Genomic DNA, 15712 nt, shown 5'->3' with positions numbered 1-15712 from the left:
TGCAGAGAAGGAGGACTGAACTGATAACTGGAATCATAACATATTCTTGGCAGACTCAGAGACTGAGCCAGGCTGCACCGAGCACTGTGAGGCAGGAAGTAAGTGAAGGGTCGAGGATACAGGTGGGGGCTGTATCGCTCCTCAGCGAGGCTTCAGGAGACAGGAGCTGAATCTGGTGTCCGGGCCCTTTTGAGGCCTAGAAACGGGGACTTTATAATAGAATAACGTGCACACTGAGAAACGTGGCAACGTAACTTTACATAGGCCTGATAATCGTATTATTCACGAGGACTGGAAACTGGCATACTAGAGGTGGACACAACTGTAATTGCGTCATTAATCGGACATGGGGAATACATATGCATATTTAATCATGCACACATAACATATGATGGATGACACGTAGGGACACAGAACATGGCAAAATTTACTTTTCCACAACATGGTCAGTGACAGTCATGACATCACTGATGACACCATCCTTGTGACAGAGTGACAGACCTCTTTTCACTGTAATGTAACCCTTGAAACACATATTCAAAAATAGAAACTAAAATTTTCAAACAAATGGATACCCATACCAGTTACAACAACCAATTCAATAATTCCACCATCTATATACACATCCACTCATTGATCAACAGTTCTATATAGTCACTCGTACATATACTCACTCATGATATGTAGTGATACACCTATACATCCTGTTACACACCGACAGTCATCCAAAAGATACTCTCCCACATATTCACACATGCAAATAAACTATTGAACATCCATTTATTTGCATATACAGCTATACACACACAACCACCTTACTTCTATGGAAACTTACACATACTTACTCTCTTAAACAATCACTTATAGAAACACATACTTATCTAAACAGGAACTCTTACAATCTCTTTCTCTCACATATACTCACTTATATACATCAATATTCACATATATTAGATTAAATCATATGTAGTTACTGATAAAGACACTAGTGAGACAGTCATTCACTCACTAACACACCCATATACACACTCTTCCACCCATACAGTCCTGCACATATGCTGTCTTCAAATCACATACAAAGAGAGAGTCAGTCATTCATGCATCTATGTGTTAAGTAATACCCCCACCAAACCATACAAACACTCATACTGATACTAACAAAAACATCTAATAACCCATATACATACACATGTAGCTACTCACCAACCCATGCAACCACGTATACACAAAGTGAAACACTAATACATGTATTTAAATATTTAAACATTACTCTCTAATATATGTATTCACTAAGATACACTTAATAAACCAGTTAACCAATCAATTTTTTAAAAACATCCAAGTAATCACTTATTTAAACATTTATTCTTTCATCAACTTTTACATATACATATATAACATATTTATTTTTTAAAAAGACACATTCACTGGATAGTGTCATCAGTGATATCATGACTGATGTCACTGACCATGTCATGAGTGATGTAATATGTGACGTCATCAGCAGTGCATTGCACGCGCAAGTTACAGTGAGTCCAACTAACTAGAACGTGGGAATTTCATTGGTTTTATGCGAGTAAAATTTCCAGCTAACTATAACTGGTGTCAAACCTATGGTTTTTTCAGTGAAAATATATATATATATATATATATATATATATATATATACACACACACATACATATACACACACACACACACATATATATACACACACACCAAAGTGATGTCTGGATTAAAAAAGGTGCACTCTGGAGTGGTGCAGTGAGTGGAACATATTGAACAGCTCAAGTGAACCATCTAACACTCCCAACCGCATCACTAAGAGTCCGTGCAGAGGAAGGGGGCCAACAGACAGCTGCAGAGGTGTGAGCTCCGCTGCAGCCTCCATCTCCGTTCTGTTCGGCAGGTACCAGCTAGCCTGAAACTCCTCCCAAAGAGAAACCTGCTCACAATGAACCACCATTTAGGGTGACTTATGTTTATGCAAACCGAAGCAACTTCTCGTGAGAAAGTTTTGACCCCCTCACCGAGCAAGGAATAAGAAGCAATGTACTTAAGAGATGGCTTGTGAATTCTCACGTAGTCAATTTAACAAACCAGATGTTTCAAATGCGTTCCAATTTAAAGAGAGCCTGCAGATTTGCTTATGTATTAAGCAAAACGTCAGTGCTGTAAACACCGGCTGCAAGCAAAAGCAGCACATTTGTTTGGCACGTCTACACAAGATTTTCAGGTTTGTTGCCCTGATTCATTCCATGGACAGTTTGAGTAGCATGTTCAGTATCTAGGAGTCTATTTGAAGGTGTGCATGCACACTTTAAAGTCCTTTACAATAGCTTGTTTATCTTGCAGACGTTTAATTGTTTTAGGGAGTGCTGGACAGTCATGATAGCGAGCTAAAATCAAGCAATCTTATATGGTCATTCAAATCCACTGACATTTCCTCCAGTGGCCAAAAATAATCATAAGCTGCAGTCAGCTGAGGGCAGAGAGCCATACCACCATCTGCTTCTATTCAGGTTGGGGGGGCTATATGTTTTTGTAGGATGCGGCTCTGCCTGCTCCAGTGTGGATGGGGCACAGCATCTCTCAGTCCAGCTCCAGGTGCCGCAGGTACCATGACCTGCTACTCTTACGCAGAGTATTTCTCGGTTTCACTCCTGCACCCAGGATGTATCCAGCTTCAAATGCCAACCCTATGTCATCTAGAGGGAACCCATATGATGGCAGCCCATGAAACTATCAGGCACATACTTCGCGGAGAATGAGTGGGCTCCTTCTGAAGCCCCTCTCTTCCTGCCTTTCTTTGTTTCTGTCCTCAAGTCCTCTTTTCTTTCATTCTTCTCCACTTCATCCCCTTCCTTCCATCAGGTATTCCTTCCAGTCGATTTATTTCTCTCACCTTCCCTACCTTCACTTCATTTTGATCCTTCCTTCCTCACTGACCTAATCCCTTCCTTTCTCCTTCCCCCATCACCCCTCTATTCCTCCCACACTCACTTCCTTACTATTTTATTTCAAAGTAAAAAAGCACTTTAACACGGCAATGCTCACTGCGTCATATTGCTTTTATTTTCTTTATTTTAAGCAATTTTTTATAGCATTGCAAACTGCTGTGCGATACGTAAAAAAAACTGTCGAAGCCAATGGATTTGGCATAGGCGATACTTATTGGCTTTGCCAATGCTGGTTTAGCTATGTAATACTTGCCGGATCATTCATTATGCTTTACGGTAAGAAGCACCCTTTTGCATTCTTCATCGAACCATGACCACTTGCTATTGCATCGTCTTATCTGTGGATCCTTAAAAGAATATCCATGATGAGATGTCCTTCTGAGCTCCTCATAGGTTATGATGAGGGGTGCCAGGTCTGCTGAAGCGTTTGTTCCCCAAGACATGTGCTCCAAACTTCACAGAATCTTTATGTTCTTCATTCAATCTGGTTGACAGATCTTCTGTGTTCAGCTACCTAACATAGGCTAGTTTATTTTATAATTTCCAATTCAGCACTATTGGTAAGGTCTTTGTGTCTTTTAGATCGAGAGATTGAAGTTTAGTTCTAGAAGATTTTAGTCACTGTATAGGCACCATGGTAACATCAGATTCAGAATATGTTTGGTGGTGGTGAAGATGGACAAACATGTAGTACGTTACGCACAATGCTCTGAGCATATATTTTTTGCTACGTGCCTCTAGCACAAGATGCTCATAAAAGTTCCCTGTTCAAACTATTTTAGCATAGGCTAACTTGATTATAATAAATAAACAATAGTAGATTTAGGGTTAATTCATCCAGATTTACAGCAAACATTAAATCTTCCGCAGCCCTAACATTTTTCAACCTATTAAGTGTTTGTCACAAAGCAAACAAACCCTCACCTGTGTGACTGTAGACTGACATGGGTTCCAACCATGATCCATGCATTTCAGTTACTGTATGACCCTGGACAAGTCATTCCATCCAAGTACACCACCTGTGCAATCTGAAACGTTCTGATTTCAAACCAGCAATTAATTTAAACATGGACATTGACAGCTCTGTTAACTGTACCACTCACCAGCTCCTTCACCACATTTATTTACGTACATTTCCATTGATATCATCACCGCTCTACTATGCATTGACAGTTTGGGGAAAATGTGTTGTACAAGCTTCAGCTGTACTGAGTAACACGCATATCAAACTATTCATTCAAGACTTTATAACCATATAAAATGACCTGTCCATCAGAAATCAATGGCAATAACATACCACCTCAGAAAACCAAACCCATGTATATTGCACTGACTGCAAGGCAAAGGGGAGATTGCTTTTTACATAATACCCCATCCCTTTCTGCAGCATTTTCTGTATAACCGTTTCACAACAAAATGCATTCCAGGACTGCAAAGTGACCCATTCTACTACCCTTCAACCTCTTCTCTTAGCTCTCATCCATCCTTCGCAACCCAAAATAAACCTCAGTGCCGGTTATCCAATGGACCACCAATGGCACCTATATATCACCTCCATCTTTCCTTGCCCGGTTGTATTTCTAACATCCCCTACTGCCACCAAAGGCAAGCCCTCCCGTATTGGCCACTACACATGCCCTCTACCCTGTGCATCCAATTCTATACCACACTGCACACCTCTAAGGTAATGTCCAATTCCCTATCAAACGCCCTCGAAATACTCCCTACTCACCTCACATGCTAAGCACTATATGTATGCACACTTTGGACAAAAGGTACCCTGCGACCCTTGTTATTGCCACTGCCACACGTACCTTGACCCGCTCCAGCTGACGCAAGACGTTGCCCTTCCGCCGTCCTCGCTTTGACCCGCCGCTCTCCCAGCGTTGCTTGTCTTTCTCTTTCTCGCATTTCGAGCCGGGCGCCATTTTTCCAGCATCTCTCGGCTTCCGGAGCATCCGCCCGACGCACCCGCCTCTCGCGTTTTCTCATTGGACAACCTCCCTCACTTCGCTCGCTCCGATTGGTCTCTTTCGAATGATCCTGCGGAACGATTGATTGCGAACCCCGTCCATCTTTTGGCCCACGACTTTTTCCTGAGACAGCTTCGCGCGCACTGTCTACAGTGGAACAAACCCCCTGAACCTCATTGGATCATGTAATTGTCAGTCGGCATGTGCCAAACTGCTCTCCCAACAACTGGTCTGATTGGATAGGCAACTGTTCAACTAAACAACCATTAGACTGGTACAGTGTCCATGGAGACAGACAGCAGCGATCCATACGAACACAAATCGAGGGTGAGACTGTAGGAAGTTCGTTGGTTGCTAGATTCGAGAAGGTGGAGAGGAGTTAATGTAGAGGAAGAAGGCCACTATTTGGGTATGAACGCTATGGCAAGGAAAGCATTACAGCAGAGAGCACTGAAGAGAAAGAACATGGTCTGTTTCGCGAGGGCTTCTGCAGGAGCATTATGTTGCACCGTTTGAGGAAGAGAATCTCGGGGGGGAAAGAGAATCACTGCAGTGCAACCATGCCAAATTCCCCGGGTCCATGCATGATGAGATTCTGCTCCAGTCCAGTTTTATTTTTCTTTGGATTGTGGAACTTGTAGTCTTGTTTATTCCTTTCTAAAAGATGACTACAAGTCCCAGAATTCAAAGGAAAAAAACCTGTTTTACAGAGTGAAAAAGCTTTTATTGTTCAATTATTTAAAATCATTACAATATACTGTTATACTTGTCCCTGCTGCCCAGCTTAGAATGTGTGATGCAAGAGCCTGTTAGAATGTTCTGTGTGGATGTCTGGCAGTTGAATGTGGGCTGAGTGGCAGGAGGCCACTCCTGGTGGGGTTTTCCCTTATATATATCTTATCTACCATCTTACCTGAATAAAGGGGCTTCAAGAAAGTACATGGACTACCTGGCCTTATTTACAACATTTTTGGCGACAGAAAGAAGAACCAACAGTGCGCAGAAATCTACAATTTAAAACAGAAGAACTTACAAGGAGACAAGAGTCTTGAACTCATAGAAGAAAAGAAAATCTAAGAGAAATAGAGAACGAACATTTAAGAGTATTCAAGAAAAGAAAAGAACTGAGAAAGAACATTTAAAAGGTAAAAACTTTCTTTTATAATGCGTGTTTAAGCTTACTGGCACTAGGAAACCCCACCAGTGACCAAGAAATCGGTCGCCCCAAGAATCAGGAGTGCCAAATCAAGCTTACATGTTTAAGGTGAAGTCATCTTTAATGACATTATGACCAGAGAAGCGTGCCATTTTTCTACTGCCTGCTAGTGTTTGAACTGGAGCTGTGCTGAGCAGTGGAGTGGCAAGCTGTAATTGAAAGCAGCAGATAGAAATGCGATGTGGCAGAGAGCTGCGAGGAGAGAGCCCTTCGATTACTGGAGCATAAATCAGCTGGTGTAGTCTGGGAAACAGCTGTGTCGAAGTGGGAGCCTGCCTGTATGTGTGCTTTCAGGAGTCATGGAGAACAGATAAGTGCCCAACGTTTTAAACAATTTAAACATGAACGTGTGTAATATTGCGCCTAAGAGCTTCACTGTCGGCAAATTTACTTGGTAACTAACTCGTGCTATACTGTTTATGACCCCAGAGAGAGAGTTTGTTGTTTTATTTTCTCATCTAACACGGAGCAAAACAAGCCATCCCGGAGACAGTTGAAGTAATTGCCGTTGAAGTGTGCGATGTTTAAACCTTTGTGGAAGTTCGGTTTTCACACGCGCACACCTTACCTTGCCTGCTCGAGGATATTGTGCTGAATATGGACGCTTTGCTGCTTTAACGTGCCGGTAGCCATCCGGCAGAACGTAAACTGCGTGCTTCCATTTTGGTCTGCTGCAACTATTTGAAACCATGGAAATGCTACGTTTTGAAGTCGGGGCCATGGAGCTTACACCGTTCAGTTTACACCTACATTGTGGAACAGGGTTGCAGCGCATTTCACGCAGATAACGAGGAAGTGTCAGCATGAACCTGAATGTGAGAAAGCGTAAAAAAAAAAAATGCTTCGTGTTTCAGCTGGGACACTTCAGGAAAAGGTACTGTTTTGATGAATTTTGCCGCAATTAACCATATGCACCGGCATGTCGATGTGAAGAAGATGAAACTGTCAGTGCAGGGTGTGTTTCTCAGCAAACTTCGTAATGCACTCTATGGTCTTTGGATTGTGATTTGGATTGTGGATTCCGGCAGTTTAAGGACAGACATCTCTACCCCTATGAGGACCTCGGGTGAGACATCGCTCACCGGAGCTAATTGATTCCTGTTTGCTTAATTTTCTTGTCACTGTATATTGCCTATGTGCTTAATTTTCTTCTGACATAATGGTTCTGTGAAGGTGGTGGAGGGGGTTGAGATGAGTTTGTAGGAGCTAAGTGCCCTGTATTTTTGTTCATAGGATGGTCTCATTCTTTAAGGTTATGGGAGTTATGTGTTTGAAATGTCACAGGGCATTATGTGCTCTGTTGTTTTTGGGTTGTGGAGTGATAAGTTTAAATACTTACTTGAAGTTTAATGGAGCTTGGAGTTCCAATTTTTAAATATTTACATGGAGTTTCAGGGAGCTTAGAGTTCCACCTTTAAACATTTTTATGGAGTTTGAGGGAACTTGGAGTTCCACTTTTGAATATTTTTATTGGAGTTTGAGGGAACTTGAAGTTCCACTTTTAGATATTTTCATGGAGTTTGATGGAGCTTGGAGTTCCACTTTTTAATACTCTCATGGAGTTTTGAGGGAGCTTGGAGTTCCACTGTACTGTTACGCCGTAAGTTGGGACCTTTTTGCCTCTTACTGACTTGGCCAGTCGGTTTGTTGGGTTTTTGGGTTGAGTATGTGATGTGTGGGCGTGATAGTGTGTTGGTTATTTCGTTGTGTCAGTAATGTTTGTTTAAGGAAGAGAGAAGGTGATGTGAATGTTATTTATTAGTTTGCGTGATTGGTTTGTGAAGATGTTAAAATTGCTAATCTTATCTTGTTTTACATTTATGTGGAAATTGAGTGATGTGACTTGCTATCTCATTTACTCTCCGCAATTTCTATTCATCTCTCTTGTTCATCAAATCAAAGAAGGGAGATGTGTTATACTTGTCCCTGCTGCCCAGCTTAGAATGTGTGATGCAAGAGCCTGTTAGAATGTTCTGTGTGGATGTCTGGCAGTTGAATGTGGGCTGAGTGGCAGGAGGCCACTCCTGGTGGGGTTTTCCCTTATATATATCTTATCTACCATCTTACCTGAATAAAGGGGCATCAAGAAAGTACATGGACTACCTGGCCTTATTTACAACATATACTAACTGTATAACAATTGTTATCTAAAAAAGAAACATAAGTTGTATTCCCTAGGCTTTTTCCACCAGTCAATTAAACGAAAAAAACCTGTTCTGGAGCAGCACATCACGCATGGACCTGGAAAACTTGGCAGCCATGGCGAGGGGGGTATCAATAACTTACGATTTAGAAACACTTTCAGCTGAGTTCCTTGTGCGTCCAGTTTTAAGGCTGCATTAAAAATGTCAAGAGAACTTGTGATTAATGTTCGTACTAAAGAGAGATCTCAGAGGCCTAGGAACAGTTTTGACTCACCATAAAGTAGTGCAGAGGGTTAACATGCCTTTTGCACAGAACACGTACTGTGCCGATCACAGATCTGTATGTTATGTAGATAGCTGAGTGGATTACTGCTTTTATCACAGAGATCCTTTTGTTATTGCAGTCCATAATTGTATTGTATTGTAATTGCATTTATACAGAGCTTACTACCCCTGACGAGGCGGTCAGGGGTAGTAGTTTTTCCGACTTCTAAAATGAGATTGTGAATGGATACCAAATTGGTATCTCGAATGGTGTGTTGTGGGTGTCCCTTCCAAATACCGAATCAGTATGTAATGTATTAATGTTTTGCAACTGAAATCCAGTTGCAAAAAAATTATATTTTACAGACACCATAGAGGGGTTGGAGATGAACTAAAAAAAGGGATGGGGTCGGGACTCCATTGATGATGTAAAAAAAATAAATGATGAAGAGTAGGCAGTGGTCTGTGGGACAACTGCCAATTCTCAAACAGACAAAAAAAGTTTTTTGTTTCTTTTTAATCACAGCCCTGTTTCCTTAAAGGAAAATAGTATGCATTTCATAAAAAAAAGTTTACTTTATTCAAATGTAATCACAGATTTGGTGGTCTGCTGGCCCCAATAGGCCCCATCCGTGTGATGGCGTCCAATCATAGTGAGTCGGAATTTGCCACCTACATCACTATCATTCATGAGGTAAGTTTGGTTTTGGCCCACTACGATTCAGATGTTTAAGAACTGAACTATCAGTACATAGGTTGGTTCTTTAAAATCTTTACTGGTCGCAAAAATACTAGTCACAGTTAGCTACCAGATATTTGTACATCTGGCTTAATGTACTAATGGGTCAGTGTTTAAAAATCCTAATCATAGTGAGTTAGAATACGTCTTACCTCATGAAAATTAATGAGATAGGTCACAAATTATTACTCCCTATGATTGGAAGCCTTCACAGGATTAGTGGCTTGCTTGGGTCAGCAAACCACCATGTCTGTAATCACATTTCAATAAAGAGTTTTATTTTTTATTAAATGCTTTAAAAAAAATATGATACTTGCACACAGAAGAAGCTGGAGAATCTGCCTACTAAGGAATCTTGTTGAAGTAATCTGGCGACCGTTTGAAGCGGTTGCATGGAGAGTTCTCCATCTACTAGCTCCGGTGCCTATGCGGTTTCCTAAATATGCTCCCAGGGGCTGCTGCAGCCGGCATAGGACTTAATCTGGTTTGGCTACGATGTGGTGCGGTGGAAGAGCCGTACCGCTGAAGTGCAGAGCTTTTCGAGTGTTGGAGCATTTAACTGCTCAAATTTTTGGGCTAAACAAGAGTTTCCGATACAGTATTAAGCGGATGGGGCCGAAGACGAACAATGCGGCTGCTGGATACAAATTAAAAGCAGGAGCGCCAGCTCCCGCCCTTTCTGGGAATGGCTAGAACGAGAGTGCCACAGGCAGACAGAGCCCTTGCCGTGCTACAGGAAAAACGGATGCGAGTGAGAAGAAGGGGAAGCCTGAACTGTTCCCTGCTTCTCCTCTCCTGCCTGCCCCTTGGGTGTCTGGACCATTCATTGTTGATCTTAAGGTGGTCGGGGGATACTTGAGTGATCCCAGAAGCAAAGAAGGTGTTGCAGTATGAACCTGCTAGGTCAATGGCAAATAGGATGCAACAGCTCAGCTTATGGATCAGGCGGCTGGTGACGCTGAGGTAAATCAATCTAATACCTCATTGCTTTCTGAGAGTACTGGCGCATTATGCATTCTAAAGAGACAGCAGAGTATAGGTAAGAATCTTGCACAGTCTGGTGGTCAGGGAGAAATATTGGAGAAGGAAGAGGGGAATGGGGAGCAATTGTTGGCCCACAATATGCCTGTTCTTGAGCTCATTTTGGAGGATATTCATCGTAAGCCTCCCAGACCCATGAATAGCTTTTGCAAAACTCCACGGCAATGCATAAGTGACAAGGTGGGTTCTAAGATTGGAGGTCTGGACACTGACACAGCAGAATGTTTCTTTTCTTTATTCAACACCACAGAATGGAATGAGGAGGACTTTGATAGCACAAATGCCAGCATTATGAGTGGATCCTGTGGGTTCCGTGAAACAAATGAATTGCCGATGTCTAGGAAGCTTCACAGGAGGAGTAAGAAGCAGACTTGGGCAGGAGTAGACCTGAACTGGGACTATTCTAGCGTAGCAGCACATTTACCAAATAATACTACCAGGGAATCTTTGCTCACAAATCCTCCAACACTGGAGCTCCTTATCTATCAGACAGTTATGGCACATAGGGATGCGGCACAAATTGATAATCGGAAATCCCAGGTAGCGGTGTGCAAGCTGCAAGGATCGGTGTGGAAAGTCGCTAAAGCTTGTGCCACAATTGCAGACAGCATGGCTAATTAGGAGCAGAGAACTACAGCCCTAGAAACTGATGTTGCCGACTCTAAGGGGCTCACAAAAACTCATGAAGCATATCTAATAGACTTACAGTGGAGGTTGGAGGAGCATGAAAATCGCCAAAGAGGAAACAACCTGCAAGTTCTTGGGGGTCGTAGAGGGAGTGGAAGGGTCAGACAAATGCTGAATCGGGGAAAGAACTCCTTTTGGAGTACCTTTGCTGTAGTAAGAGCTGTATTATCTTTCGTAGCGTATGACTCCTCCCATTTACTAAAGGCACAAACCACTACCAGAACATACATCAGATTATTACAGCGTTCAAGCTGGATATAATCCATTTGCGGAACCGCAAAAGGTGCAGTAGGTATTGCAAACCCTCCTGCTGGAGTTTGTGTTCCCTTTCCAGGATTATACTGGAGACAGATCAGACAGGACTGGACTATTTTCTTAGCCGTACCGACAATCTCTGGATGATCCCAAACTTGCATAAGTTGCTTTGCTATTGAGGTTACTCCAACATGTGCCGGCCCATGTGCCATATGAATCATAGGGTGTAAATAGGCTGTTGGTAACTTCCATTTTGTTATTTCTTTATTCCTCCAACAGCCCTCGTCATCCAATGCTCCCTCCCTGGACTATTGGTCTAACTCATCAACAGAGGCAGATTGTTGCATGTCCAGAACATCTTGCCTGGCATCATGTCAATGTTCAGACTGTGATTTAACTACATACATAGATGTGGTCCTTCGCTGCATTGCGTTCTCCCGAGCTGTGTAATCTGCAAAGGCATCCTCTGCTCCTATTTAATTGGTCACTTTCTTGTGTGAGCTACATTTAACGATTGCCACTTTCTTAGGATAGGTCAAGGCAATAAGGAGATTATGTACTAATTCCCCATGCACTATTTGTGTCCCATGTGAAATGAGAAAGCTTCTTTCTTTCCAAAGTTGCCCGAAGTTATGTGCCACACCAAAGGCGTATTGGCTATCAGTGTAAATGTTAACAAGCAAATCTGTACTAAGCTCACACTCTTGTCAGTGCTATCAACTCGGCTGCTTGTGCTGACGTCTGTGGGATACGAGCTGTCTCAACTACTGTCTGAAGTGTTGTAATTGCATAAGCAGCAGATGTAGTGCCATCAGGTAACTTCAGGCAAGATCCATCGACCCACAATTCTCCAACAACACTAGAAAGAAATGTACCTTGTAGGTCAACATGACCCTTTGTGGAGAAGTGTGGCTCAAATGGTTAGAGCGGCAGACCCTGATGCAGAGGTCTGGCCCGGGACCAGTGGTCAATACCCACCTCGGCGGGTCTTGGGCTCAATTTCCTCGGACCTGATAATTCTCGCCTCGGTGCCTATTCTAATCATGGGTCCCACTCTGCTACTCTGGGCAATAGCTAGCTTAATCTCCACAACGGGCCCCAAAAGCGCTGGGATGCCTGGTTTCACCCTGCGGGTGCCCAGGAGTGGACACTCTCACAGGGAAAACCAGGAAGGGTTCCTAAGCGGTATACGGACAGCGCCGGGACCCTACCTCAGGGAAGTAGCTGTGCGCTCTATAAATACCGGTACATTTACATTTTACATTTACATTTTTGTGTTCTTCAGTAAGGGATATTCAATTGTGTAACTATTGTGACTGAGACTGAGTTGCTGGAAGTGGCAATAATGTAGCAGGATTCAAAGTCAAACATCTTTTCAACGTGATATGAGGGGCCAAAAGTGTCAATTCATATCCTGTCAAGCGGGGACTAGTCAGATATTGTGTCTTTGTTTGATTTAACAAGGCATCGACTGAATGAGCTACTAACACAAACAATCTATGTGACAAGACTATTCCCTCACTCTGACATATGGACACAGCAGCTGCCACTACTGCTCGAAAACAACCAGGCAGCGTGCGGGCCACTGGATCAAGGACAGCTGAAAAATATGCACAAGGACATTGTTCACCACCGTTTATCTGTGTTAAAACCGAGAGGGCACAACCTATCTCTCGTGTACATAAAGTGTGAAAGTCTTAGTGTAGTCTGGAGATCCTAATACTGGTGCCGAACAAAGAGCTTGACGTAGTTGTTGGAAGGCATTCTGGCACTGAAATGAAATGAAAATCGGTAATTGTAAAGCGCGTATCTGCCACTCCAAAGGGAGTATCCTGGCGCTGATATAAAGGTGAGTGGCTGTGCAGAGGTTTTTAGACTAAAGAGAGACATAATGCGTCCGGGGCCCCAAAAATCCAGGTCTTTAGTTCTCTCCTATATTGGGTTTCGGATTTATGTATTCTCAGATGAGGAGGCAATAGATTCCAGGCCCTGGTGCCTAATGCAATCAGAGTTTTTCCTCCCCTAGTTTTACATCTAAAACTGGGAGGTTTAAGTAGGTTAGCTGTTGAAGACCTGAGGGTTCTGGTTGTAATATACGGGGCAAATCTTGACGAAAGGTATTGGAGCTCAGTTTTTGCGAGGCTCTGAAGGTAATTAGGAGAATCTTGAAAAGTATTCTCTTGTGCAACAGGAGCCAATGAAGAGTCTTTAGGGCAACGGAGGCAGAAGATCTTCGCGGAAGTTTTAACCAACCGAGCTGCCGCGTGTTGGACAACCTGGAGTCTTTTTAATACTTGTTTGTTGGTTCCTGCCAAGAGACCATTACAATAGTCTAACCGTGCCAATATTAAGGCCACCACTACTGATTCTCTTGCCACAAGGGGGAGTAAGTCAAAGAATTTCTTTAAAGATTTTATAAGACTAAAACAGGTCCCTGCGACGTTTAGTGCATGTGGCTTAAAACTGAGGGCGGAGTCAAACTGTACTCCTAAGTTTCTAGCTACCATAACCATTTCCGGAGGGGGTGTAGTATCCTCTGGCCACCATTCTTCTGGTGAGAACGAAACTTCTTTGCCTATAGGTAGTATTTCCATTTTTTCCGTGTTGCACTTAAGGTGGTTGTCTTTCATCCACTGGAGAATCTTGGAAAAACATTTTTTTAAATTTAGTTTTGCCTCCTTAGAGTTGTGTTCTAAAGATAAAATCATCTGGGTGTAGTCAGCATAGGGCGTAACTTCAATCCCAAATGAAGTTATTAAAGAGTTAAGTGGGGACATATAAACATTAAACAACAGGGGGCTTAAGGAGGAGCCCTGTGGTACCCCTGTTGTAATGTTATGTTCCATTGAAAAGAAGGTTCCCAGAGATACAGCTTGCCTGCGTCCTGAAAGAAAGGATTTTAGCCACTCCAGGGCAATGTGTGAGATACCACATGATTTGAGCGCCTAGAGAGGAGGATGCTGTGTGATATGGTATCAAATGCGGCCGATAGGTCGAGTAAAATCAGCACAGCCTTCCTACCCCTGTCAGCAATCATTTTAAGTGAGCCTGTAATCTCTAGGAGTGCAGACTCAGTAGAATGTTTAGGTCAAAAACCAGATTATTGGGGGTGGAGGATGTTAGCAGCCTCTATTAATCTTGTTAATTTTTTATGGACACATTTTCAGTGATTTTTCCTAGTAAGGGAAGAAGTGATATGGGTCTTAAGTTAGAAAAGTCCGATGGATCAATCTTAGGATTCTTTTTCAGAGGTTTTACTATTGCTAACTTCAATCTTCTGGCACAGTTCCTGCACTTAGAGAGGAGTTAACAATCTGATTGACAATTGGATTGACTATATCAATAATCTGGTGAAGAATTGAGGGGGGACTGGCATCTAAAGGGGAACCCGATTTGCATGTCATGATAGCTTTGCGCGTTTGGTCCAAAGACACTGCTTCAAATGAACAGATAGAATATTTGGTGGTATCATTTCTGTTTTCGTGCTCTAAAATGGCATACGTCAACGGGGCAGTGTCTGTAACAATTTTGTTTTGAATGTTCATGCTCTTTTCTTCAAAGAAACATGAAATTTGGTTACAGAGCTTTTGTGATGGGGGAATATATTTCTGTAGGGCTTTTGGCTTTGTGAAGGACTTTACGACCGAAAAAAATAGTTTTTGGGTTTAGATTAGCTTCCTGTATTTTCCCTGAAAAGCATTCTTGTTTTGCTAATTTAATCTGTTTGTGATAAAGCAGTCTGCTTTTTTTGAATGCTTGCTTTTCTATATCGTCGTACCATTTCCTCCATTTACGCTCCTGTTGCTTACATTGGGCATGCATTGTTCTAAGTATGGGCATGAACCAAGGAGCTCTCTTGGATTCTGCCTTTCCATTTGTGTTGGGTTTATCTTGTGGGATGAGTTTATTACTTATTGCCGTCATCCAATTGTGGAAAAGGCATGAATCTGCAGCAGTATTGTTCATGAGAATAGGTATCTGCGCTTGAGCGGTGCTAGCCAGCTTAGGATGGCGGGCTAGTTGTGCCCAATGCCTACTAGTGTGGTGTACCTTGGCTTGTTTGTCACAGTGGTTTGGTCTAGGAATACTAAACTTAAAAGGGACTAAGTTGGGATCCGTCCAGATTTGTGGGGTGGGTAGATCTACTACGAGAAGATTACAATTCGAACAAACCACGTCTAGTGTGTGACCCGCTCGGTGTGTAGGAGAGTCCACCATTTGAGTCAGCCCTAGTAGTTCTATTATTTGGAGGAAGTTATCTACTCCTGGCTTTTTTTGTCCTCTAGGTGCAAATTAAAATCTCCCAATAGGGTAAAATTGGCATATCTCAGAAGAAGATGACTAAGGGTATCTCCCAATGATTCATTAAAAATAGAACAGTAGCCCGGTGGGTGATAAATTAGGGCTCCTGCAAAAGCCACTGAGGCGTTAAG

At 42.6% G+C, this 15712-nt stretch overlaps 2 protein-coding genes across 3 annotated transcripts in view; one reads left to right on the top strand and one right to left on the bottom strand.

The window, feature by feature from the left end:
• DCAF15 (DDB1 and CUL4 associated factor 15) overlaps window positions 1-5077 on the bottom strand; it is a 324736-nt gene extending 319659 nt beyond the window's left edge. The window contains exon 1 of the mRNA XM_078685623.1: window positions 4775-5077. Within this exon, the coding sequence (XP_078541749.1) occupies window positions 4775-4918 (144 nt within the window). The 5' untranslated portion in view covers window positions 4919-5077. The remainder of the gene's footprint in view (window positions 1-4774) is intronic.
• Window positions 5078-5122: 45 nt separating this feature from the next.
• PODNL1 (podocan like 1) overlaps window positions 5123-15712 on the top strand; it is a 302248-nt gene continuing 291658 nt past the window's right edge. Inside the window, exon 1 of one of the 2 annotated variants that reach the window (XM_078685604.1) lies at window positions 5123-5260. The gene's annotated coding sequence lies outside the window, so the exon portion shown is untranslated. Of the gene's footprint in view, window positions 5343-15712 lie in introns of both variants that reach the window. The other variant, XM_078685610.1, reaches the window with a different exon arrangement.

This window comes from Lissotriton helveticus, chromosome 1_1 (genome assembly GCF_964261635.1).
Source record: "Lissotriton helveticus chromosome 1_1, aLisHel1.1, whole genome shotgun sequence".
Classification (NCBI taxonomy): domain Eukaryota; kingdom Metazoa; phylum Chordata; class Amphibia; order Caudata; family Salamandridae; genus Lissotriton; species Lissotriton helveticus.
This window is presented reverse-complemented; position numbering and strand designations above follow the sequence as displayed.